We start from the raw sequence: 25,639 nt of genomic DNA on the forward strand, positions 1-25,639 counted from the left end.
CGTTTGGTGCTCAGGGTGGGGGTGAGAATGTGGGGGGTGCAAGAATCAGGACATGGTGTGTGGGGGCGCTGGGTATGTGTGGGGGGTGCAGGAGTCAGGACAGGGGGCTGGGGGTGTGTGAGGAGGGAGCAGGAGTCGGGGCAGAGGGCTGGGTATGTGTGGGGGGTGCTGGAGTCAGGGTTGGGGCCGTGAGGGGGTGCAGGGGTCAGGGCAGGAGGCTGAGGTGTGAGGGGGTGCAGGGGTCAGGGCAGAGGGCTCGGAGTGTGTGTGGGGGGTGCAAGGGTCAGGGCTGAGGTGTGTGTGGGGGGGTGTAGGGGTCAGGGCAGAGTGTTGAGGGTGTGGGCTAGTGTCGTGGGGGTGCTCCTAGCCTCCTGCCCAGAGCGGCTCACGGCAGGGGGCTGGAGGGGATATGCCCTGATTCCACCCCCCTTCCTCAAGGCTCCGTCCCCACCTCTTCTCCACCTCCTCCCCAGAGCAGCAAGCATGCTGCGGCTCCACTTCTCTGGGCAGGAACCTAGCACATTGGGGGAACAGGTGGGGGAGGGGGGAGCTTGCCTGCCCTGCAGCAGCAGCTGGCAGGACCAAGCTTCTTCACCCTGCTCCTGCAGGGGGGCAGAGAAGAGAGGGCTAGGGCAGACAAGATTTTTAATGGCACGCTGCTGCCTGCCAGGGTCCTGGCCTGGGTTCGGCAGCGGGCTGAGTGGGGCTGGTGGCTGGGACCCGGCAGGCAGCAGCGTGCCATTAAAAATTGGCTCGCGTGCCGTCTTTGGCACATGTGTCATAGGCTGCCGACCCCGATCTAGGTTTAGCGAGCCAGTCAATTGAAGAGTCAGATAATGCCAACTCATCACAAATATTGTCAAATATCCTAGCAAGAATGATCTGATGTCAGTGGCAGCCTACATTTTTGACTGCATCACTGTGCCAGTCTTTCATTTTTTAGAAGTGAATTTCAAGGTGTTTCACGTTTCCTGAATTAAAATAACTCGGCGGTTAAGTAACCTGCTTTTTGTAGTTAGGCATATCTATCTAAGACAGAGGTTCTATCTAAGACAGAGGTTCTCAATCAGTGGGGCATGCCGAACTTTCTAGGGGAGTACTAAATTTGAGTGAGTCGCATTGTGAGCCACCTAAGGTCACAATGCCACTAAATTTGGCCGGGCTGCCCCTCCTTCAAGATGCCAGGATGCAGGAGCTCCTTCAAGAGGGAGAGGTAGACCAGCCAACTTTTTAGGGGGAATTCCACATTTTAAAAAATGCCAACTTGGGATGTGATTAAAACAAGATTGAGAACCTGATTTAAGGCTAAGTCTATTGGAGTTTATAAAGTCTGTTTTGTTACTGCTCTAATAAATTAGAGCTTTAAAATATGAGATTATTTTTATATTTAACCAATCAAACGCCCAACCTTTGCAGTCATAATCAGTGGCGAAAAACTTCTGGCCTGTGCTCCCCTTCTGGGGGGCCAGAAAGGAGAGGCATGGGCATAATCATATATGGCTCCAAAGAGTTGGCTCATTATTTATTTTACCAGACAACCTTACATGATGACCATGTAACACAAGGAAAACAAATCATTGCAACTTAGTCAATCAACCCACAATCCCTTCGAGTACCACTTAAACCCAGCAGTTAGGGAAGAAAAATATATTTCCTTAATGGCTAGCTACATTTCCCAGAATGAAAGACTGCATTACACTATAATGTATGATATTTTTAAAATCTTCTTTCTCCATTTCAATGCATCAGTTTTTACCAGTCATAAGTAATGGCTGCCACATGTGTTGATTTTAAACAAACATAAATACATTTGTCACGTGTAGAGTGGTAAATCTGCAGAATTTATTAGTGTAACTGCATTGCAGCAGTTAATGAGGAAACTGGAGGTTTTAGCAGTAAGGAAGGGACACTTTGATAGAGCACATGGTACTGGGGAAGGAGCAGCAGGTGGTCTGAGTTTTTAGCAGTTGGCTAAGGTTCTATCATAGCCAAGCTCACCAATCCAATGGTGGGGTTTTCTCTGCTCTGCAACTGGAAGCAAGACAAGATTTAAAAGTTTGCTGTTACATCTACCTTGTTATTTTTTTCAATAGTCTGCATGTTCATGTTACATTTTTGATAAATAAACTCTTAGGGTTCTTTTTATTTAAGATCATGGTAGAAGGGTTGGTTTGTTTTTTTTAAAAAAAGTTGTGAAAAACTGATCTTTATTTTCCAGAAATATACAAACTTATTCTCTCATTTCTCCATCTTCTTCTTCTACTCCTCTGATGTACAGGACATTGTTACATCTTATCAAAACTTCACCAAGGTGTCCTGACAATGCACCATCTATGTATTCTTCTGTGTTTGCAAACTGCATGTTCATGTAGCCGTTGACAGACACCAGGTAGCCCTTCAGAGTAGCAGCTGTGTTAGTCTGTATCTGCAAAAAGAAAAGGAGGACTTGTGGCACCTTAGAAACTAACAAATTTATTTGAGCATAAGCTTTCGAGAGCTACAGCTCACTTCATCGGATGCATACTGTGGAAAATCTCCCCACTGTATTTTCCACTCCATGCATCCGATGAAGTGAGCTACAAAGCTTATGCTCAAATAAATTTGTTAGTCTCTAAGGTGCCACAAGTCCTCCTTTTCTTTTTGCAGTTAGTCCTTGTACTCCATCCCCCACTTCAGCTTCCCCCTCAGCCTGTTCAGGAAGGGCTTGGGGTTCAGGGGCAAGCTCATGGTAACACAGCCTGGCACAACGCAGCGGTAAAAACAAAAATTAATCGCAAGGCCGCACATGCGCCCGCTGGAGTTTAAGAGACAGGCAGGAAGGATAGGTGAATTTCTAAGTCAATTTGACATGGTATTACTATAATCAACCCCAAGTATTTTTTTTGGCCAGGTGATGTCGCCACTAGTTAACAATCCAGCGGCAGATCAGTCTTCTGTTCCGTTTTCTCATTATAACTCCAGCTTTCTAGTTTAGAAGTTAGTATATATGTACACGAGTGAATGATTAAAATATTAGAGAAAAAAATGGGTTGTGTACATTTCAAATAGAACCAGTCAACCGTAACGAGTAAGCGGATTTGATTACCTACGAAGTTACTGCGGGCGTACAGGAGCTGGTCCTGCAATGTGTTGCAGAGGGGCAGACCCCCCCACCTCCGATCGCACAGTTTCAGCGTGAAGTCCGCCAGTGGGGGGGGGGGGGCTGCGGAGTTAGGCGGAGACGGAGGTTGACTTTACAGGCTTAGTAGCCAGTTAGGGCCACGCTACGGCCCTTTGTTCATGCCTGGCAGCACAAGTGTGACACAGGGGCAGGCCCTTCGGCTGCACCAGCCCAACGCCCCCCGCCTGCGGGCCCCCCTGGCACCGGGGCTGACACCCGCCGCCATGGCAGGAGCCGCAGCGAGCCCAGCTGAGGCCCGGACACCACCGCTCCTTTCTCCCCGTCAGCATAACTGCGCCGCCGCCGCCGATCCCGCGGCAACGGAGGCCCAGGCAGCGACTAAGAGTGCGCGTGCGCGCGTATGTGACCCACTCCGCCCCGCCGCCATTTTTCTGTGCTTTCTGCGCACGCGTCATCTTGTCGCGCACGCGCGCTAGGCTCGGGCAAGCTGGCCGGCCCGACGAAGGGGTTGACCCTGACCATGGCGGCGGCAGAGGCTGGGGCCCTGCCCGCTGAGGAGCGCGTGGGGCAGGTGGTGCTGCCGGGGGACGTGTTGCTGCTGCCCGCCCACCCCGAGGCGGATGGGGAGCGGCTGTGGCTGGGCCCGGGCGCCGCTCTGCCGGGCCGGTTGGTGTGCGGGCCGGGCCTGAGGAGCTGCGGGGCCGGGCTGCTGGTCACCAAGTGCGGGCTGCTGCGCCACCGCCAGGCGGGCGGGGCCGGAGGCGGCTCCGGCGGGGCCTACTGGGTGGACTCCCAGCAGAAGCGGGTGAGAGCGCCGGAGCTGGCGGGGCGGGGCCAAGGAATGAGGCGGGTGGCGCTGCAGAGCGGGGGCTGCCCGCAGTGGTGAGCTGGAGCCCCTTCGCTGGAACCGGTTGTTACATTTAGAAGCCCTTTTAGAACCGGTGGAGGGACAACCGGTTCTAGAAGGGCTTCTAAATTTAGCAACTGGCCAAAAGTGGCGCCTTAGGCGCCGACTCCATGGGTGCTTCGGGGCTGGAGCACCCACAGGGAAAATTTGGTAGGTGCAGAACACCCACCGACAGCTCCCTGCCCCGCGCTTGGCCCCAGCTCACCTCCGCCCCTGAACGCGCCGCCCCGCTCTGCTTCTCCGCCCCAGGATTCCTGCCAATCAGCTGTTCGCGCGGGAAGCCTGGGAGGGCTGAGAAGCAAGCAGAGGCTTTGCGCTCAGGCCCAGGGAGGCGGAGGCGAGCTGGGGCGGGGAGCGGTTCCCTTGTGTGCCCCCTGGGTTACCTGCTGTGGCGCGGGCAGCCCTCCTCGTGCCCGAGCTCACCTCTGCTCGGCCTCCCTGGGCCTGAGCGCGAAGCCTCCGCTTGCTTCTCAGTCCTCCCAGGCTTCCCGCGCGAACAGCTGATTCGCGGGTGGGGGGGGGGGGAGCAAAGCGGGGCAGCGTGTTCAGAGGAGGAGGCGGCGGCGGAGCGGAGATGAGCTGGGGCTGGGCAGGGAGCTGCTGGTGGGTGCAGAGCACCCAGGGAGTCCGTGCCTAAGTTGCCACTTTTGATGTGATCAGTGGGTGAATGGCCGCTCCCTCTGTCCCCTCTCTAACTACGCTACCCTGCCCCTAAGAGCCAGAGGGACCTGCTGGATGCTTCCTGGGAGCTGCCCCAGGTAAGCACCGGCGGGACTCTCCACCTTGCCCCCGGCAGGTCCCTCTGGCTCTTAGGGGCAGGGCGGGGTGGGCACCCACTACGGTGGCCCATGAGACCCTCCTGCCCTGTTCTGGAGGCAGTCAGGGGACAGGGGAGGGGGGTGGATGGGGCAGGGGTCCCGCGAGGGGGAGCATCAAGGAACGCAGGGGGTTGGTTGAGGCAGGAGTCCCAGGGGCAGAGGCTGGCCATGACCCCCTCGTGGGGTGAAAAGGGTTGTTAAGATTTTGGCAGCTCGTCTCTGGCTGCACGTGCCTTTCCCCTGGTGGGCTCCGTGTAGCTTTGCGGCTGGAGCGCCTTGGCAGAAGCCCGGGTGAGCTGGCTCTGAAGCTCACTTTTGCTGCCGCGGTCCCTCTCTCCCTTCCCCTAGCCCCACGTTCTCACTCTCCAGGAGCTGCAGCTGGCTTTCTCTTTAAAGCTCACTGTGGCACCCTTCATTCAGAGCTTCAAAGTGGCAGAACCGGAATGGAAACCCCTTCCATTGCTTTCCTTGGGAATTGCGGGGCTCCAGCCAACGTCTGGTGTCCATTTATTCCCGTCCACACACAGATTACTACTATAGTGTGCCACAATGGCACGATTGACTAAAATCTGTTTACGATGCTGCTTATAATCCCCAACTTGAAGGCTAGTGTGGCACAGGGATCAGTCCTTGTAAGGAATGATGCACGCTGTTGTTTTGTTGCGTGGAGGTCATCCACAACTGTGTTCTTGTAATAACTAACCCTTCCATAACACTGTACAGTTGTATATCCAACGGTGTACATAAGTTGCTGCTCTAGGGCCACATAAGTACCAGGCTTCAGGCGGTAATTTACTACTGATGTGGTTGTGAAAGTGGGAGTGCTACCGTATACAGGGTTTTTCTGCCCTTTGCTGCATGCAACAAACCAGCTAGATATGTTCCTTGTTCCGTTGAGTGTTGCAACTGGTAGCTGAGGTCGCTAGAGGTATCACTGGTAAAAATGCACTGCTGCTGGTAACAATGGGAGATTTTTTCCCCCCTTTGTGCCAAGTGTGGGAATCCTCCCCAGCATCTAAACTTACTCAGAAGACTTAACTGTAATCTCATGTGGAAAGAAGGGGGCTGAGGAGGTTCTAAAATAACCTCACTTGGTGCAGGCTGCAGCAACTGGTGGGATATGGGATAGTTGGCCAAAATTTCTCATAATAAACTTCTGTTAGGTAGAGTTGCTAGTTACAGAAATAGAAACATGGCCGTAATGGCTGAAAAGTTGCTATGTGGCTGTAAACTGTTATTGGTGAAGTGGACTGTGACCCTATTTGGTTGCAAACTCTCAGTTCTAGCAGTAATGTGGATAAGGGGCCTCCTAAAAGAGAAATCATCCAAACATTAATTAATGTAATGTTTTTGCTCATTCTGCTGCCATACTGAAATAATATCTTTCTGATGTGTAAATTGTTGTCGTAACCTTAATGGAGAGTTAATGCTGAAATTTAAAGAAGATTTAAATGGCACTACTGATTATTTCGCTAGTCATCATGTTAACAGAAATTTGTAGATACAATAGAAGTTAAAAATGAAGACCGTTATTTCTAATCTATCCCCTATTACGTAGGGTTAGGGTTGTCCCTTGTGAATTTGCTGTCACTTCCCCTGAAAGAGAGATGCAATCAGGATGTTTTTCTGCAATTTTTTGTTACAGTCCTAATTTTATAGTGTAACTCTAAGGGCTTGTCTTCACTGTACTCAAAGCTAGGTTAGTTCCAGTGAGAGTGACCACCACACTAGAAAACAACGCTGTAGTTACGCAGAGTAATTGGATTTGCTGCTGGTGAGACTCTTGTAATTTGAGCTGTTGCATTCACACAGCATTACTAGATTCAGAATCACTCAAGCATCAACCCACCCACTCCCTCAAAGGGTCAGCTAGCTTGAGCTTAAAGCAACAGTTAACTTGAGCTAGAGATTTTTGTGTGGATGGAAGTCAAGCTAGATAACACTTGACCTAACTGCTGTGAAGACACATTGTTAGGGTATGTTTATATTACAGCTGGAGTGTGCTTCCCAGTGGAGGTAGATAGGTGTGCTAGCTCAAGCTAATGCACTAAAAATAGAAGTGTGCCAGCAGCTAGTCTCCTGAGTACGTACCCACAGTGTCTGGTATTATAGTACTGCGCCTTCTAAAAATAGAAGTTCATTTTGGTACTGTATCAAGATTTTTTTTTCAGCAACTTATTTTGCAAATAAGTTTGGTCACTCAGCTTCTTTGTACATGATGCTTGTGTGTGTGTGTATATACATGTAAAAATATATATTCATTTCTCGTATATGTCTTTTGTTTTCATGTTCAGTATGTCCCAGTCAAGGGAGATCATGTGATAGGCATAGTGACTGTCAAGGCAGGTGACATATTCAAAGTGGATGTCGGTGGAAGTGAGCAAGCTTCTTTGTCCTACTTGGCATTTGAAGGTGCAACCAAAAGAAACAGACCAAATGTGCAGGTAATGTTCTTGTTATATATATTGGCAGTATTGAAACCTTTAAAGTATTATGTTTTCACTTTCTTGCAAAGTAACTATTTAAAATTTACTCAAATATTTGTCTGTATCCCTTAGTCATAAAATGTTCTGATATATGATAGATTTTCCATGACATGCACAAAGTTTTCTGTAGTGGCTTTGTTCCCTTCCCTTTCTCCTTGGCCTTTTTGTTGGGCTCTGGCAGAGGAAGTCAGTTACAGATCCGCGATTTTCTTCTTTTGATCGCTGACCATCATAGCAATATGTGCCAGACTTTGCCATTTGTTGTACAGAGGATGTTACAGCTGTATCTTCTCTTAATATCACAGGCAGAAGATGGCAGTTCTGTGGTAGAATAGCCCTTCAAAGAGACAGTCTGAGATCAGTTTACACCTAAAATTCACGTTTTATAAAACAGGCTCTTACAAAATGTGATTGTCACGCTGTCTGGAGTAGCGCCCGACTGTGAGTGCCTACTTCAGGGCAGACTGTCAAACAGGGTAGGACCCCCCCACCCCTCTCAACCTGGTGATGTGTTCTATAATTAGCTTTCACCAAGCCAGTAACAAATGTAAACTCCGGGATCACTGCAACAGTCTTACCAGGGAATCACAGACATTGGCATTGACTCTGTGGGTGCTGTGGGGCTGGAGCACCCATGGGGAAAAATTAGCAGGTGTGCCACTCCCACGGTCAGCCAAGTTCCCCCTACGCCTACTCTCTCTTCATCCCCCGAGCGTGGCGTCCCTGCTCCTCCCCCTCCCAATGCTTCCCACCTGTTGCCTAACAGCTGTTCGGCGGCGCTTAGGACTTTCCGGGAGGGAGGGAGAGGATTGGGGACATGGCGCACTCGGGGGAGGAGGCAGTAAATAGGCAGGGCAGGGGAGGGATTGGGGGGAGGGCGAGGGTGGTGCAGGGGTGGACAGGGGCGGGTGGGAGTCGAGCACCCATGGGGCAGAGGGGAAGTCGGTGCCTATGATCACAAACACTCCCCTTAGAGTCTCCAGCCTATTTTGCCACCCAGACAAGCTGGACTAACGGTCAAAAGTCAATCCACATTCAAGTTGCTTTCAGTCCAAGAGACGTTTACCCAAGATAATTTGGTACCCTAGATCTTATACCTAAGACAATGCCTGTAGCTAATCCTGTAATAAACTATCTAAAGATTTGTTAACTAGGAAAAAGAAATAAGAGAGTTACTTACAGGTTAAAGCAAGCAAGTGTATACATATAAATGAGTTATAACCTAAATCCTAAGAGCATGAGAGTTGTAATGATCTGTCACTGAAAGTGTCCTTCGGGGCAGACCCAGGGGTAACCCCTGGGGATCTCTGCCTCAAGACTTTGGCCCTGCCAATTCAAAGCTAACAGCAAAGAGGGAAACAGAACATTTTCCTGTGACTTTATTTCCTTCATTCAGCTTCCAAGTCCGCAGGATGAGCTTCCTTGCACATCGCATTTCCAAGATGGGATAGGGCCAGTGATGAGCTGCCAAAATCTTAACAACCGGTTCCCTCCTCACCCCACGAGGGAGTCATGGCCCGACCCTGGGACTCCTGCCGCATCCGCCCCCCTCCCCTGTCCCCTGACTGCCTCCAGAACCGGAAAGGAGGGTCTCGTGGGCCACCGTAGTGGGTGCCCACCCTGCCCTGCCCCTAAGAGCCAGAGGGACCTGCCGGGGGCAAGGTGGGGAGTCCCACCGGTGCTTACCTGGGGCAGCTCCCAGGAAGCATCCAGCAGGTCCCTCTGGCTCCTAGGGGCGGGGTAGCGTAGTTAGGGGGGGAACAGGGGGAGCGGCCATTCACCCACTGATCACATCAAAAGTGGCGCCTTAGGCACGGACTCCCTGGGTGCTCTGCACCCACCAGCAGCTCCCCACCCGGCCCCAGCTTACCTCCACTCCGCTGCCTCCTCTGAACACGCTGCACCGCTTTGCTTCTTCCCCGAATCAGCTGTTCGCATGGGAAGCCTGGGAGGGCTGAGAAGCAAGTGGTGGCTTCGCGCTCAGGCCCAGGGAGGCGGAGCGGAGGTGAGCTGGGGCACGAGGAGGGCTGCCCGCACCGCAGCATGTAACCCAGGGGGGTGCATAGGGGAACCGCTCCCCACCCCAACTCACCGCCACCTCCGCCTCCCTGGGCCTGAGCGCAGAGCCGCTGCTTGCTTCTCAGCCTCCCCCAGGCTTCCCGCGCGAACAGCTGATTCGCGGGAATCCTGGGGGGGTGGAGAAGCAGAGGGGGGTGGCGCGTTCAGGGACGGAGCGGAGGTGAGCTGGGGCCAAGTGCGGGGCAGGGAGCTGCCGGTGGGTGTTCTGCACCTACCAAATTTTCCCCGTGGGTGCTCCAGCCCTGAAGCACCCATGGAGTCGGCGCCTAAGGCACCACTTTTGGCCAGTTGCTAAATTTAGAAGCCCTTCTAGAACCGGTTGTCCCTCCACCGATTCTAAAAGGGCTTCTAAATTTAACAACTGGTTCCAGTGAACTGGTGCGAACCAGCTCCAGCTCACCACTGGATAGGGCCATTAATTAGTTCAGAAGTTCAGTGCAAACATTTTCAAGGTTATTAAGAAAAATGTAGATATTTTCTTATAGCATAGAACAGGGTTTCTCAAACTTCATTGCACCACAACCCCCTTCTGACAACAAAAATTACTACATGACCCTGGCAGGGGGGACTGAAGCTTGAGCCTGCCTGAGCCTCATCACCCTGGGTGGAGGGGGCTAGGGGCCTGTAACCTGAGCCCCGCAACTCACGCCTGGAGCCCTTGGGCTTCAGCTTCAGCCCCAGGCAGTGGAGCTTGGGCTTTGGCCACAAGTGGTGGGGCTTGGGTTTCGGCTTCAGCCCCAGACCCCAGCAAGTCTAACAGCAGCCCTGTCAACCCCATTAAAACAGGGTTTTCCAGCATCACAGTGACATCAATAGAAATGTTTCTGTCTTTAATATTTAAATAGAAACTATTTTCTTTAGTATATGTGTCCCAGTATTGCTGCATCCTGCTAATATACCATAACCAGAAAGTAAAACTGAAAAGCAAAGAGAAAAGAAGACTAACCCATTTTCATTATCCAAGCTGAGTGAAATGAAAAAGTAAACTATTTAAATTATGAAAGTAAGTTATGTTTAAAAGCCTTCTGTTTTAAATCTAAAAAGGAGTGAAAAGATGAGGAAACTGGTTTATTTTTAAAAATACCATATATGAGGTTTGTGGTGAGTGTTGCTTTAAAGGAAAGTCTCTGCTACATACACGCAGAGTTCCTTTTGCAACTGTTGAGGTCTTCGGCAACCCTATATAACTGTGCCAAGGAGTAGGTAGATAATACGAGTTAACACCTGTAGCATCCACAAGACATGACTGCACTGGAAGAATGGATAAATGTTGAAAAATAAACTGCTTATATATCTCAATCTACTGTTGCATAACGGTATATTTTTGTAAAGAACCTAGGGACGAGTTTAACCAAAAAAATATACAGACATGATACAGTTTCTCTGAACATTTCCCATCGCTTGTTTTAGGTGGGAGATCTTATTTATGGTCAATTCATTGTAGCCAATAAAGACATGGAACCAGAGATGGTCTGTATAGACAGCAGTGGAAGAGCGAATGGAATGGGAGTAATTGGACACGAAGGCCTGTTGTTTAAGGTTTCTTTAGGTCTAATAAGAAAGTAAGTATTACAATTTTTAACTTTCCAGGAATGAGAGAGAAGCTGAATTTTGTCAATTTTTTGAGCTGTGACAGATGAGTGAAACTCTTCATCTTGATGAAAACTGGTATGCACCATAATATTTAATGCTTTAGCATTGGATGTCCGTAACCAGCAGGTCTGAGCAGCATAACACGTGGAGTAACAGATGTGTATTATATTGTTCTTAGGGCACATAGTGTCAACATTATTGCCTGACAAAGTTGTTTTTTGTGGTCCTAAGTTTGTAATCAGCATACAAATATAATATAGTATAAAGAAAGGGGAAACGAACGATAAAATACAATAAGTAGAAACCAACAGATGTCACAAAACTAAAAATGCTCCTCTCTGTTCCTCAATTACAAACTGGCATTTTAAATTAATAAGCCTCTTTGCTGCTTCCTTGAGAAAGTTGTATTCTAACCATATTCTACTGTAGACTTTACCTTTTAACTTTATTACGTGGTAGCGTATTGAAGTGGAATTTCTTTTCTACTTGATCTTCTTGCTACATTATTTAGAAAATATTGTGAACCCAATCCATCAGAAACTTGCTTTTGTCACCTATGGAGGCTAATCATAAATTTGCTATGTACATATTTCCGTCTTCAGTGGTAGAGTAGAATCTGTATATAGCAATTGGTCTGAGAATGACATCAGTTCCTTGAACACAGTCTTCACACAGCCTTCAGTGGCATTCTCAAGCATCCTTAGAAGTCTCTCTTCCAAAGAGTACCAAGAAAAGGACTGTGAAGAAACAAAAAAAAGAATTCCGTTTCCTCCCTCCAAAAGCTATGCAGGGGATGAGGGAAGGAAGGGGCAATAGCAAAAAATACCCTCTGTTGTTCAAAGATTTTTAATTAGCACCTCTTTCTCATACAGTCTGGATGAACTGTTACAGGTTAGAATAAATCCTATTTTCTGCTCAGTCGCAAATGAGGAGCTAAAAATCAACTTAATTAAGTCTGGTTCACAAACACTAGACTGTCTTCATTATGATTGTTGCATGGTGTCACTGCAGGATACATTTTGGGGGGGGATTTTTAAATTTAATCTTAACTCTTAATTTCCTCTTGGTTCTAGAATTTTTTAAAATTAAACTCATACATGAGCACTAAACCAGAAGTTCAAAATGTTACTATGTTATATTATAACAAAGTTTGAATCCATGTTTTCAGCTCAATTCAGCCTTAACTATTGAAGTTGCTACAGATGCCTTTATACTACTAGTGGTATTAGCAGTAGTCCTGTCATTGACTAGCAACACTGAAATGTATTTGTTACACAATAATTTCTTCTTCTGCCATCCCTTTTACTTTGTTTTCAGGCTTTTAGCTCCCAATTGTGAAATCATTCAGGAATTGGGACAACTCTACCCTTTTGAGATAGTGTTTGGAATGAATGGAAGAATATGGGTAAAGGCAAAAACAATTCAACAGACTTTAATTGTGGCAAATATCTTGGAAGCCTGTGAGCACATGACAGCAGAACAAAGAACACAAGCATTTGCCAAACTATCAGAGAGATGATGTAAAGAAAACATCTTGGGTTCTTTTCAGTCTTTGCAATGATTGTAATATTTTTGTATTCAGATGTATATTAATAACTCATTTTTAAACTTTGTGTGTCTCCTATTTGTTAATTTTTCCCCTCTTTCCCGATCCCTCAGTCTGTTTAGTTTTCTGTATTCAAGCATTCTTTTCACTTTCTTAGCAGCAGTGTTTGATTATTATGAAACACAAAGATGAAATTTTTAAAGTCTCTCACAATAGAGTGTTGTTGGAGAGCATGCTTACTTTTGCAACACAGAATTTAGTAGCAACACTAATTCTTCCATCAGATGAGAGCAGAAAACGCAGTTGATCACCTACATGCATTTGGTGTTCCTTCCACTAAGAGGTTCTGTATATAATTTTTTTCTGGTTCTTCAAGCTCATCATGTTTTAAGCCTTAATATGTTAACTTTTAAGGACCCAGTTCTGCCTTTTTTTGACAAAAGATCTGGATGGGACAGGCCAAATGCTAAAATAGAACTTGAGGAAGACAAGAGGATGGAAGTTCATGTTCCTTTAATAAGCTATGTGGGAGGTAAGGCACTAGAAATGACATACTGAACAAAAACCCTGTTGATCCAGAATTACATGATGGTTCAAACATCCTTTAAAGAAAAAGCCAAGCAAATTGCTGCATACTCCTAGAAATAATTGGCTAGCAATAGTTGAGAGAAAAGATTACAATGTAAAATACATCATCTTATGCCACAGTGATTAGTAAGTGTCCAAAATTGATGCGATTATAGTGCTACATAGCCCTCCATGGGGAACACTTTATTCCCTGAGGCATATTTGATTTACTCTTATTTTAGCAGACACAGCTGCAAATACTGTTGGCCATAAAATTATTCAGCTCTGTTTGAATTCTTTCCACAGGCATGACTCAGACTTCTGTGGAAGTAAATTCCACAGGTTGGATATACCAGTGCTGTGTGACGTATTTGTTCTAAACTTGTTTGCCACTGACTGAGTGACTGTCTTGTTATCAGACTGCATAACCAAAGGACCATCAATTTTCATTACAACCTGCTGTTGTCTCTTGTCTTGCACTTAGAGTGTATGTTCTTTGGAGCAGGGATGATCTTTTTGTTCTGTTTATACAGTGCCTGGCACAATGGGGTCCGTGTCCCTAATTGGGGCTGCTGTGCATTAGGATAATACTACTAATAATCTTAAATACACCTGAATAACTCATGGTGGGACATCACTTCAGGACCTTTCTCAGACTTCTACAGTTGTCCCTCATCCTGCGAGTTTCTGTTAGTTAAAGCTTACTAATTCACAATCACTGGTTCCATTGCATACCAATCTGGTGGTGTATAAGCCTCAGTCAATTTTATCCTACAGTAATATATTCAGAAGCATGCTGAGTCAGTCATGCTGTATACATGAATCCCTCTCTGGCTTCCAAAAGATAGGGATTTAGAAAACGCCCTTCTTTGGCTCTTGACAATAGGGTTTTAACCTTTGCCTTCCAATCCTGGTTGAGAGATGAGACCTACTCATTCTTTCGCATGATTGTGAGGGGATCTCAGTGGCTTCTTTGCGTGGCATTTTGTTGAGAGGGCAAAGATATCCTAGAAATTCCTCCTCTATCTTTTCATGAGTGGGATACGGTTCTTGCTAGCACTTCCTATGACCCACCACAGAGGTGGAATTGATGCGAAAACACCAGTTGATCTTTGGGTTGAGCATGGCCAGTGGTGCTTATCTCCTTATCTCCCTGACTGTTCTTGGAGGGAGCTGAAGAGTGACCTTTTTAGCCAGTGCTGAGGCTGAAGGCTCGGAGCATAATTTTCTATTCCCATGCCAAAGGTGATGGATTCTTTGGAGTCCAGTGCTTAGTCTTCCTAAATTTGGAAGCCCCTCTCCAAACAAAGGACCTGGATTCTGCCTTAGAGTGCCATTTTGTGCTGTTTGCATGCTTGACTTCTGGCTTTCCTTCTTTGTGATTAAAAAGGGGGAGAAAAAGATTGTTTAATCAGCTTCTTTAAGCAAAGCACTTTCTCCAAAGCATGATCTGTAATAGCAGGACTAATCAAGAAATGGAAATATGTTAACATAACATGAAAGGCCTCAGGATGCTGTACACTCATTGCAGGTTTCTATCATAACATTGGGAGTGTTGTCCTTTTAGTATAGATGATGTGTATCTGTTGTTACAAATCTTAGTGATGAGCTATGCAATGGCATGTTAAGGAAAAATTGAGCAAGTGCTACATGGAAAGTTTTCAGAAAGACATTCTTCAAATGCAATCAAGCATGCTGCTGTGGCTACAGATTATGCAGAACAAAGGAAAATAAGGCAGGCTGGGTTTTCTTTTTATTAGAATTATTAAAAGCTCTGACAGGAAAAATACTGTTTGTTCTTTAATGTTGGTATCTGCCTGGTCTGTGCAGTGTTTTCTCAGCACATTTCATGCAGAATGGTTATTATCTAACACAATTTTTAATGAAAGAAGCTATTGTGTAGGGTTTGAGGGGTTGTATTGGAAAACTAAATTATCACTGATCACAAGGAGCCTCCGGCACTGAGATAATGAACACAGCAGGTGTGCAGTTAAAAAAATTTTTTTTTTAAATTAATTTGTTTTCCAGGCAACTTTCCTGCAGTGACCTAGATGCCTTTCTACCATCATATGGGAAGTAAGGCAGTAGGAGCCCAAAGAGGGCCAAAATAACTTCTGGAATAAGATGGTGAAATTCCTCTAACTGCAGAGGAGCTGAACCCTTTCTCCAGTGGAGAGTGTGGCCTGGAGCCCTTGTGATGAGGGGGTCTGTTAGCCATGGTGTTTCTAGTCTTTTGGCTCTAACATTTTCATTATGCCACTGGGCCCTTTTTATTATCCTGGATCTACCACTGAACTAATAGTTTGAAGTTTTCTCTTTGCAGTATAAAATTAAGAAAACTGCCTTGCTTGAATCAAAATACATTGGCTCACTTTTTTTTTTTCCCTGATGTAAGTCACATGAACTCAATTAAGTTGCACTGGGGACTAATTTTGTTTAATTTATGCCCCACCTCTCTGCAAAAATGTTAAAGTTCAATTAGGAAATGTGTGAAAAGCTCTGGATGATAGATTTCTACAGTAAGTAAAACTCAAAGAACAAAAAAGCTGAAACTACCTATTAAGAGATGTTCATTGCTTCTGAGGAATAAAACTATCAACTCGATCTGAAGGGTTTAACTCTTTAGTAACCAGTCTTGTAACTTTTGTAGTCTTCTCCAGATACGGAATTCTAATACAAAAAGGTCGGTCTTGGTTTGTTTTGTTGCCTTCCTAATGAAGTATAATCTAATGATTAAAATGAAGGCTGCAGCTTCAGGAGTCCAAGGTTTTGCCTTTTGACAAACAGCAGGGTCAGCCTCTTCTAATGCTATACTATGATAATTCTCAGGGTACCCAGGAGTGAGAGTTGCTTGTTGTTGCCCTGCCTCTAGGAGCAGGGAGACTTGTTTGTGCTTAACTGGGTGCCAGCTCCCTGACACCACCAGCCTGTTAGTCTCCCAAGCACTGTCCTCTGGCCTGTGACAGACCTTATTTTGCTCTACAGGCACTGTTCCCTCTAAGCTGTGCATGTGTGCACATGCACACAGATCCTAAACCCTGTGCACACAGTGAAACACTGCACGCACAAAAATTTGCACAGAAGCACAACAATTTGCCCAGAAGAAATTTTTTGTGCGTACGGCCTGTCAAAAATTAGAGGGAACGTTACCTGCAGGCTAACAATAAGTGCACTCTAGACCGAGAGTCCCTTTGAAGTGTTCTCCTGTAGCATACAGTAGAACCCTGTGTGGCAGTTCTTTTAATCCCACTCCAGATATTATGGCAGCAGCTCCTGCAGGACCCATGGGATCCCAGTCCCACTGCAGGGTTCTACACTATTCCCGTACAGGGCTCTAGGTTCCAGTCCTTTATCTACTCACTACAGAAATATTAGGTCGGCTGTCTCCAAGGGAAAAGCTTGTATGAGTCGGTGCAGGATCAGCACCTTGCTTGGTACCACAGCAGTGAGATATATTTGTGGTAAAACAGATTTTAATAGCAAAGAGGCAAGAGACCGTGAGTAAGGATAACGGAAACGAAAGGTTACATATAAAACAAAGTCATAATGTGCTTTCTAGAGATTAAACTAACAGGTTTATCCCCCTTTCTAAAGAAGTTTATCTTATCCTAAATGTCCCATGCAGCATTGCAACACAGACTGGTTTTGGTTTTGATTTCTTTTTCATGAATGTAAACATGCTGCCCGTTTACTTCCTAGGTTGGGGAGGACGGGGTGTCTTCTTTGTTGCCCAAACAAAGCTTTGGGGTGCATGTTAAAATAAGGTTCTCTTTCCCCTCTGCGTACCTATACCTGTTAGATCTTTCTGTTGACTTAACATGTAAGCGTGCCTCCCTCCGGGTAGCTTACAATGCTTAATTTACATGCTGACAGAGAGACAGGAGAATAAAAATCCAATGTCTGACAGAAAGCCTGTCTGTTAACTCTGCCTTGATACAGACTTTAAAACATATTTGCAGCATATAACTTCTTACACAGTATCTGTGCATACATTTCACAACTGTATTCGTGACCAGTATGACCCTGGCTGTCATTTAAACCTCCCATGACATTCTTTGATGAACTAAAATGTACATAGTGTGATGTTCCCCTCTGGTGTTGTCTGGACTAGTGATCTGCTAGACCACTCCACTCCTTGACTCTGGGAACGAGCCTTACACTGTTCTGCTGTGAGAAGTCCCACTCCTGGGCTGTTCACACACAGCCTCTGCCATGTAAGCTGCTCCTAGCTACTTGCAAGCGAATGATACTAACCAGTATCTCCGGTCCCAGACGCAGCCCTAGGAACCTCTGTACTGCAGTGTCCAGTAATGCCTGCTGGACGCTGCAAGCTTATATAAGTTTGTCAATTTAACAAAGAAATTGATATGCACCAGGCTTGTTATCCCAAGGGGAGTCTGACACACTTCAAACGAAACACGCTGCTTCAGGTAGAACAAACAAATGGATTTATTAACTATAAAGATAGATTAGGTGATTATAAACCAAAGCATAAGTCAGATTTGGTTAAATTAAATAAAAGCAAAACGCATTCTAAGCTGATCTTAACACTTTCAATTCCTTAAAACTTAGATGCTTCTCACCACAGGCTGGCTGGTTACTTTTCAGTCAGGCTCTCCCCTTCCATCAGCGTTTCAGTTGCTTGGTGGTGGTGGTGGTGTCTGTAGATGTACGTGGAAGAGAGAGAGAGCATGGCAAAATGTCTCTCCCTTTTATGATGTTCTTTCTTTCCTCTTGGCTTTGCCCCCACCCCTTCAGAGTCAAGTGAGTATTACCTCATCGCAGTCCCAAACTGCCCAAAGGAAGGGGGTGACTCCCTCAAGGGTCTAACAGATTCTTTTGCTGCTTCCTAAGCCAGTATCCATTGTTCCTGTGAGGCTGGGCTGGGTTTGTCCCATCCATGCCCTGACGAGATGTGAACTGAGTTCTTGGAGAGTTTTTGCATGGGCTTGCTTAAGCTATGAGGATACATTTTGAGCCTCCTAACTATATACATGAAATTATAACCTATAACCTTACTGTAACAATTACTATAACATCACTATAACAACCATGCTCAGTGCATTATGAGCCTTTCAAAGATACCCAACATGACAAACTTTGCATGGGATACCACACAACCATTTTATAAAGATGAACATGGGGGTGTACAGTGTTCCCCCGAGGGACAGGTCACACATTCTATACCAGAATCAGGATATTCTTGTACTCTGCCCCCCCCTTGCCAGTTGAAATTGAGGGGTTCTTGAGTCACAAATACCTACATGTGGGATCATTCAAACAGCAAATAATTTGCCTTTTATGCTGTTTGTTTACTCCTTAAATCCTCTTAGCCTGGATACCCTAGCTGTCCTATTTAGTTTCATTTCTTGTTTATCATCACTTTCTGATTCTTCTACATTGGTCATCCAAGTGGAACTGCTTCTGGCATAAAGCAAAAACAAGCGGTGGTCTCCAAGCAGTGACACTTCCTGGGAATTGCAACTTAGTCCAGAACACATTCAGACTTTCCAGAGATTATTTTTCTGCAGACTAAAAAAACCACTCAAGTACCTCTGTCCACCCTGCATGGCTGCTTTGTATTTTTTAAAATGTACCGTAGATTGAACTTGCCATTAAATTTGTACATAGCAGCAAAACAGGAGGGGTAATAAACATATAAGAGTACAAAACTAGAATCAGAAGAGATTAGAGACCTTGTGTCTCTGACACTGTGGGAAGATCTAATGCAAGTAAAGTTCTACAGTCAGAGAGAAAATAAACAGAAAAGATATAGACTGGGGGGGCAGGGCCAAGCAGTCACATCCATCAGTTTAAAACTGCTTTATTTTCATTTTGTTTCTTTAATTCTGTGTAGTTAAGTGGCCCAGTTGTTGTAGGGAAGCTATGGGACTGAGGCTGGAAGGGGAGTTGGACCATGCAGATCAGAATTTGAGAACGGGTGCACTAACAGCTCATCAGTAGATCTCAAAGAACTTTACAAAGGAGGCAAATATTATTTTCTGCATTTTATAGATGAGGAAACAGGCATAGAGGTGAAGTGACTTGCCCAAGGTCAACCAGTAGTCTGGTGGCAGAATTGGGACTAGCAGCCAAGTCTCCTGAGTCCCACTCCAGTGCTCTGTTCTCCGGGCAACCACTAGTACAATGCCTGTTGGGTCAGAATTTTCTGCACTGCAAGGAAACCTAAATCATTCCAACAAAAATTCACTGAAATTTAAAAAAAAAAAAAAAAACCATGAAAGCATTTATTAGGTAGTCTTAAATGTCATTTGCTCCCTCCACTCCCAAACATGCTTTTCCTTTTTTTTTTTTTTCTTCTTTTCTTTTAACGAAACTTGCATTTTGCATTTGAGGCCAAACAGATTTGATACCTCCTTCAAGACCAGCTTACCTTTGATGAGTTTCCTTGTATAATTGGTTTCATTCAGAGCTGCATGATACTGAAGTGTAGTATCTGCATTACTCCTTGAAGGGCTACTGTGGTAAAAAAAAAAAAAAAAAAAAATTAGTGTTTGAAATTTGCTGATAGTTATTTATAAAATTTGTTTTCCTTAGTGTACTTACACCCAGAGCACTGAGACATATTATTAAATGTGTGCAATTGGTGTAAGTCTGGAAAACTCCACTGCAAACTCAGTGCAGCAGACCATGCAGGAATTAACTAGCTCTTGTATAATACAAAAATTAGGTATAAACTGCATAAGAATGGATGTTGTATTTTCTAATATGAGCAATGATGAACACAGAATCAGAATCTCATCTATCGTAAATAAGCTACACGCTAAAAGGATATTTTTAGTAATCATACAGGTTACGAATAATGAAATATTTATAATTAAGCTAGGCTCCTTGGCTTTCCTGCTTTGCACAGATTTATTCCAGCTCTAAAAAGCTACACTTATTTAGAGAATAGTAGTTTTAAAGTAGGTTTTCATCATGCAATTTGTTCTTAAATCCTTTTTTGATCTGTGAAAACAGGATTTCATGCTTATACCTGTTTGGATAACTGCCCTCAGGTTTGACAGTTAGCATTTAAAGAACCCAGCCCTGAGACGAAGGAAACAAACATGCTATTAGGGATGGGCCAGTGCTGTTGGTGAAAAGTCAAAAAGCTGGTTTTAAAGTTCAGAAGCAAGGAATGCTGACAACCTGCAGAAGCCAAGATTATAACGTATGATGACAGGCATAATTTATGGCAGTCATGTTATCACTATATTGTAATTATGTTACTGCACAGATTGCTAAAGTACAGTGAGGTGGGGAGGAGAGAATCTCTTTTGTTTACAATTTGTCTTCAAGACAGTGAGAAAGGCACTAGGCTGTATTATGCTTAGTGGTTTAAAGAGAGCATTCTTCCACTGGGTGGGGTCTTAACTAGGGAATTATATCTTCTTAACTCTCACCAACCTGTCTCCCATCACAAACGCTAAATCCTGGGACTGCCTTGGTTAAAAAATCTCTCTTCTACGTGTTCTTATAAATGTTGAATTTAGCCTGGTTATTCAGTACCAACATGGCTTCCTGATTATTTTCCATCCACTGCCTTCCCCTGGTGCAGTTAGGGTACATTTTCAAAGGCAGTTGTAACAATTTCATGGCTTCATAGACTTCATAGTGCTCATGTATATTCTGCACACCATGGACACATGTGCTTTATGGCTGTCACTGGGCATAGGATTCAGTTAACAAAATACAGCCACTTGACCTAAAGAAGCATCTAAATTGGCTGCAGGAGTCTTAAGGCACATAGCCACAGTAAGATGCAGCCCATAGAAGAAACAGTCATACAAACTTAAGGTCAGACATTCTATCAAGCAGACAGTAATGGTGCACATGCATAGTGACTAGCCCCTATATATTATTAGAAGGGGCATAGATTGTACTATATATGCACAGAGCCCCACCATTGAAATATTATGTTGTGTGATGTGTTAAAAATATAATTTGGAGGAATACTATGGCAGACACATGTTTCTGGTTTGGGTGTGTGTTTCTATAGTATGTAAAATGTAATAATCACGCACATCCCTGATGTGTAATCCACCTAATTTTGGGCCTGACCCTCAAAGTGTTTTTATCCGTAGATGTACTAGCCTCATGAATAGTCTGAGTCTCACAATATGACAAACTTTTATATTTGAACATCCATACGCTTTTGGGGAACTGCCCTGTATGATTGTTCTAAACATTTGCTAAAACGATGTAAAAGCCTGTGTTGTTTTTTTTTTCCTTGATGATTGCATACGGTCTTAAAGAAAGCAGTATTGTGTAGCTATGTGAATCCTGGTATGGTCATATTTTTAAAGCCAGTTTAGTTTTCCTGCTACAGTAATTCTCAATCAGTAGAATAAAAAGAAAGTAAACTCACTTTCAACTTTCATACATTACTGCAGTGAAGATATCTGTTGACTGTCTTTTAGTTCTCAATTGTTGTGGGTAGAGGTAGAGGAGTAGAGTTAAGGTAGTTTGAGTGATCTTAGCTGTTTATTTTCACACATAGAATCATAGTGGAGGGGACCTTGAGAAGTCATTCTCAAACAGGGTTTTGTTTTAGCTTGTTTTTAAAAACCTCCAGTGACGATAAAAACCTCCACAGCCTTCCTTGGAAGCCTATTCCAGTGCTTAACTACCCTTACAGTTAGAAATTTTTCCCTGAAAAACAATGATATTTCCTAATATCTAACCTGAATCTCCCTTGCTGCAGATTAATCCCATTTCTTCTTGTCTCACCTTCAGTGGACATGATCACCATCTTCTTTATAACAGCCCTTAACATATTTGAAGACTATCAGGTTCCCTCCTCACAGTCTTCGGTTGTCAAGATTAAACATGCCCAGGTTTTTTAACCTTTCCTCATAGGTCAGGTTTTCTAAACCTTTTATTATTTTTGTTGTTCTCTTCTGGACTCTCTCCAATTTGTCCACATCCTGCCTAAAGTGTAGCACACAGAATGGGACATAGTACTCCAACTAAGGCCTCACTAGTGCTGATTGGAGTGGGATAATTACCTCCCATGTCTTACATACAATACTCTTTTTAATATACCCCAGAACAATACCAGCCTTTTTCATAGTTGCATCACATTGTTTATATTGAATTTGTGATCCACTATAATCCCCAGATCCTTGTCAGCACTTAGTCAATTATTCCCCATTTTTAGTTGTGTGTTTGATTTTTTTCTTCTTAAATTTAGTATTTTTCACTTGTCTTTATTGAATTTCATCTTGTTGAATTCAGATCAATTCTCCAATTTGTCAAGGTAATTTTGAATTCTAATCCTGTCCTCCAGAGTGCTAGCAACCTTTCCCAGCTCAGTGCCACCTCCAGATTTTATAAGCATGCTCTCCACTCCATTATCCAAGTCATTAATGATAATATTGAATAATACCAGACCTAGGACTGACGCCTGCAGGACCCCACTCGATACCCCCTCCCAGTTTAACAGTGAACCATTGATAACTACTCTTCAAGTATAGTCTTTCAACCAGTTGTGCATCCATCTTATAGTAATTTCATCTAGACCACATTTCCCTAGTTTGCTTAAGAGAATTTCATATGGGACTGTGTCAAAAGGCTTACTAAAATCAAGATATGTCACATTGACTGCTTCCCCCAATTCCCTAGGCCAATAACCCCGCCAAAGAACATTGTAACGTCTATACATAAGATCAAACTTGAATTTCCAAGATTTCTAATATTTGTATTTTTTTGAGAAAACTACAGTCAGGGCTGTCCCTAGCCATTCTGGGGCCCTACGCAGCCCCCCTGCAGGGTGTGTGTGGGAGGCCCCAGGCCTCCGCGGTGGGATAGGGGCTGGCTTGGGGGGCAGGAGGGAACCACCCCCCAGCACTCACCGGTGGTGCAGCTGGGGCCAGGTCGCTGCACTTCCCGCTGCTGGTGAGTGCAGGCCCAACCTGAGGAAGTGGGGGGCAGAGCAAGGGTGGGAAGAGGCGGGGCTGGAACGGAGCAGGGGCAGGGGCCATGGGGAAGTGGCAGAGCAGGGGCTGGAGCAGCACGCAGCTGCGTACTTTGCATATGGGTAGGGATGGCCCTGACTACAGTGTTCTCAAATGTTTTTCTCCCATTGTTTATTGACATGCATTCTTCCAACTTTACTCCAGGTTAACTTAGTTTTTGCCTTGGAGTTTCTGTGGATTTTGAAAATATTTGGTGAGACTGCCTATGCTACTTTGGTGTCAATTACAGTCCATTACATTTCTAAAAGGTGCATTTATTGGTCATTGCTTCAGTTAACTAATAAACTGTAAAAACAAAACAACATGAGTAACAGCACTGTAGCATTATGTTTAAAATACAAAAGCTTTATTATGAAAAGTCTGCTCCAGACATCATAAGGCATACATGGCCTAGCAGCAAAGACACAAGCCTTAGAAAGGCCAAAACCATGACATTGCTGCCATCGTGGCAAAATCCCCCAAACAATTACACTGCAGATTTGTGGCTTGCCAAAATGCAGTTCAGTAAAGTTCTACTGCAGTACTTTCCAATTTATAGTCATAATATAATGTCCTGTAGAATATTTAATAGTCATGTGTTCATACGCTTTTAGGGATTTATTGTGATGCTAAGGCATAGTTTGGAGAAATGTTTCACAATGACATTCTGTCATGGAATCCCATAAATGCCTCTTGAACCCTAAAACTGTGGACTTTTCTAGCCTTGCAGCAGAAACCCACCATGGTGTACCTTGGTGCCAGCTTCTGACTTGTTGACAACATACTGGGAATATGCTGGGGGGAAGATTCTCAGAAAATGGAGCTCTGTACAAGCAATGAGAGCAGTTGTTGGTACTTGAAGTTGTAAGCAACTAGGTGGAAGAGCGCTGAGCAGGCCTGTTTGCAATGGTAGATGACGAGAGCCCTGCGTGGACACAAAATTTGTATGCACACACCCGATCCACAAAAGCGATCCACAGATATAAAGCAGATATCTGCAGATTTGCAGTGCACTATAGGTGACTTCCAGGCAGGAACAGGGAATGTGTAGATGTCAAGAAAAGGGCACAGGGAAGAGGGTTCGTGGGAAGGCACTGGAGGACTAAAAGCTCTCTGTTGTTGCTTTGTGGCACTAGTGAACACACTACAGATAGCTTGAGTTAGCAGCTCTCAAGGAAAACTTACTCAAGATCTGGCCTCTATTTTTTTTTTTTTTTTTTTGAACAGAAAAAAATTTATTTGCATAACACACTTACACAAATCACCAAAGAAGATAAAACAAAACTATGCAACAAAACAAAAGCAAACGCAATGTATAACACAGCAGCCTTCAGGGGAGAGAAGCATTCAGGCTTGCCTGGGCCCAGAGCGGGGGTGCTTCCTTGACACTCATGGTCTTCCACCCACCTGAGTTACCTGGTAGCCTAGAGCGGGGGGGCTTCCTCGATGCTCATAGTCTTCCACCCCCTCAAGTTACCTAGTGCCACGCCCAGTGTCACTAACTATTCCTCGCCTGAGAGTGCCCAACAAGATAGGCAAGGCTGCGGGATGGGCAGTTTGGGGGTGGGGGGGCGTGCACCCACGTGTGAAAGGGCCCCTCCTAGGTGGTGATGATAATGGTATCCACAGCGGTAATGGCTGGGGCTGGGGTCTCTCGCTCTTCCCCTCAATCAAAGGGTCAGACGGAGGGAACCGGACGGGGTCACTGAGCAGAGAACCTCGGACAGCGCCCACCGCTCCTCGAAGGCGTCAAGGGAGTCGGTGGACGCCACCCAGAGGAACTCTGCCCGGATACGTGAATGTACTGAGGATCGGAAAACGGCCCTACAGTCACAGGAAGCTTCATCAACCAACCTCCTCTCTCTGGTTTTATAGATGGCTGTTTTAGCTAGGGCTAGGAGGAGGTTAACCAGGAGATCCTGCGACTTTGTGGGGCCACGGATGAGGAGTGTGTAAATGAAAAGGTGAGGGGAAAAGTGCAGCCAAAAGCGCAATATTTGTGAGGAGCCGAAAAAGGGGCTGCAGCCTGGCACACTCTAAATATACATGTGCCAGGGCCCAGTCACGCCAACTTGTGTAAATACAACTGCACATGACTGATGCATTTGTGTTCCAAGTTCATGAGAACACTCAAACTGTACATCATATTAACTCACTAGTGAGGAGAAGCAGAGTCCTGTAAATCTGCGGATATCGGCTTTATATCCGCTGACCATGTTCGCAGATCACATACGGATACAAATTTTGTATCCACACAGGGCTCTAAGGATAAGCACTTGGACCAGCTATGGGTGATGCCTAATAACCACAAGCAATTGGCAGTCTCTGTTCCTGGGGGACTTCAGTGTTTATTAAACATTGTGATACATTACTGGCTGATTAATGTGAAGAAGTATATTCTATTGAATCTACCTGTAAGCATTTCAGAAGCAACGATAATTGTATTTACTAGACTAATGAATACCGGAATACACCGCCTTTGGCTTTAAACCAGTGATTTCACTCTTTCCACTTTTAATAAACTGAAATTCACCAGTGAAAAATCTTAAAATAAGTCTTGCCC

General features: G+C 45.0%; 1 protein-coding gene across 1 annotated transcript; it reads left to right on the forward strand.

Annotated features, from left to right (window-relative positions):
• Nucleotides 1-3,373: 3,373 nt before the first annotated feature.
• On the forward strand, nt 3,374-12,615 carry EXOSC3 (exosome component 3; the record flags this gene model as incomplete). Its single annotated transcript, XM_037905360.2, is given in 5 exon segments — nt 3,374-3,571; nt 3,573-3,926; nt 7,141-7,290; nt 10,822-10,973; nt 12,322-12,615. Coding segments are annotated over 5 exon segments (1,056 nt in total), but the record flags the coding sequence as incomplete, so codon positions are not given.
• Between the last annotated feature and the right edge of the window lie 13,024 nt (nt 12,616-25,639).

The sequence above is a fragment of the Chelonia mydas genome, chromosome 7 (genome assembly GCF_015237465.2).
Source record: "Chelonia mydas isolate rCheMyd1 chromosome 7, rCheMyd1.pri.v2, whole genome shotgun sequence".
NCBI lineage: Eukaryota > Metazoa > Chordata > Testudines > Cheloniidae > Chelonia > Chelonia mydas.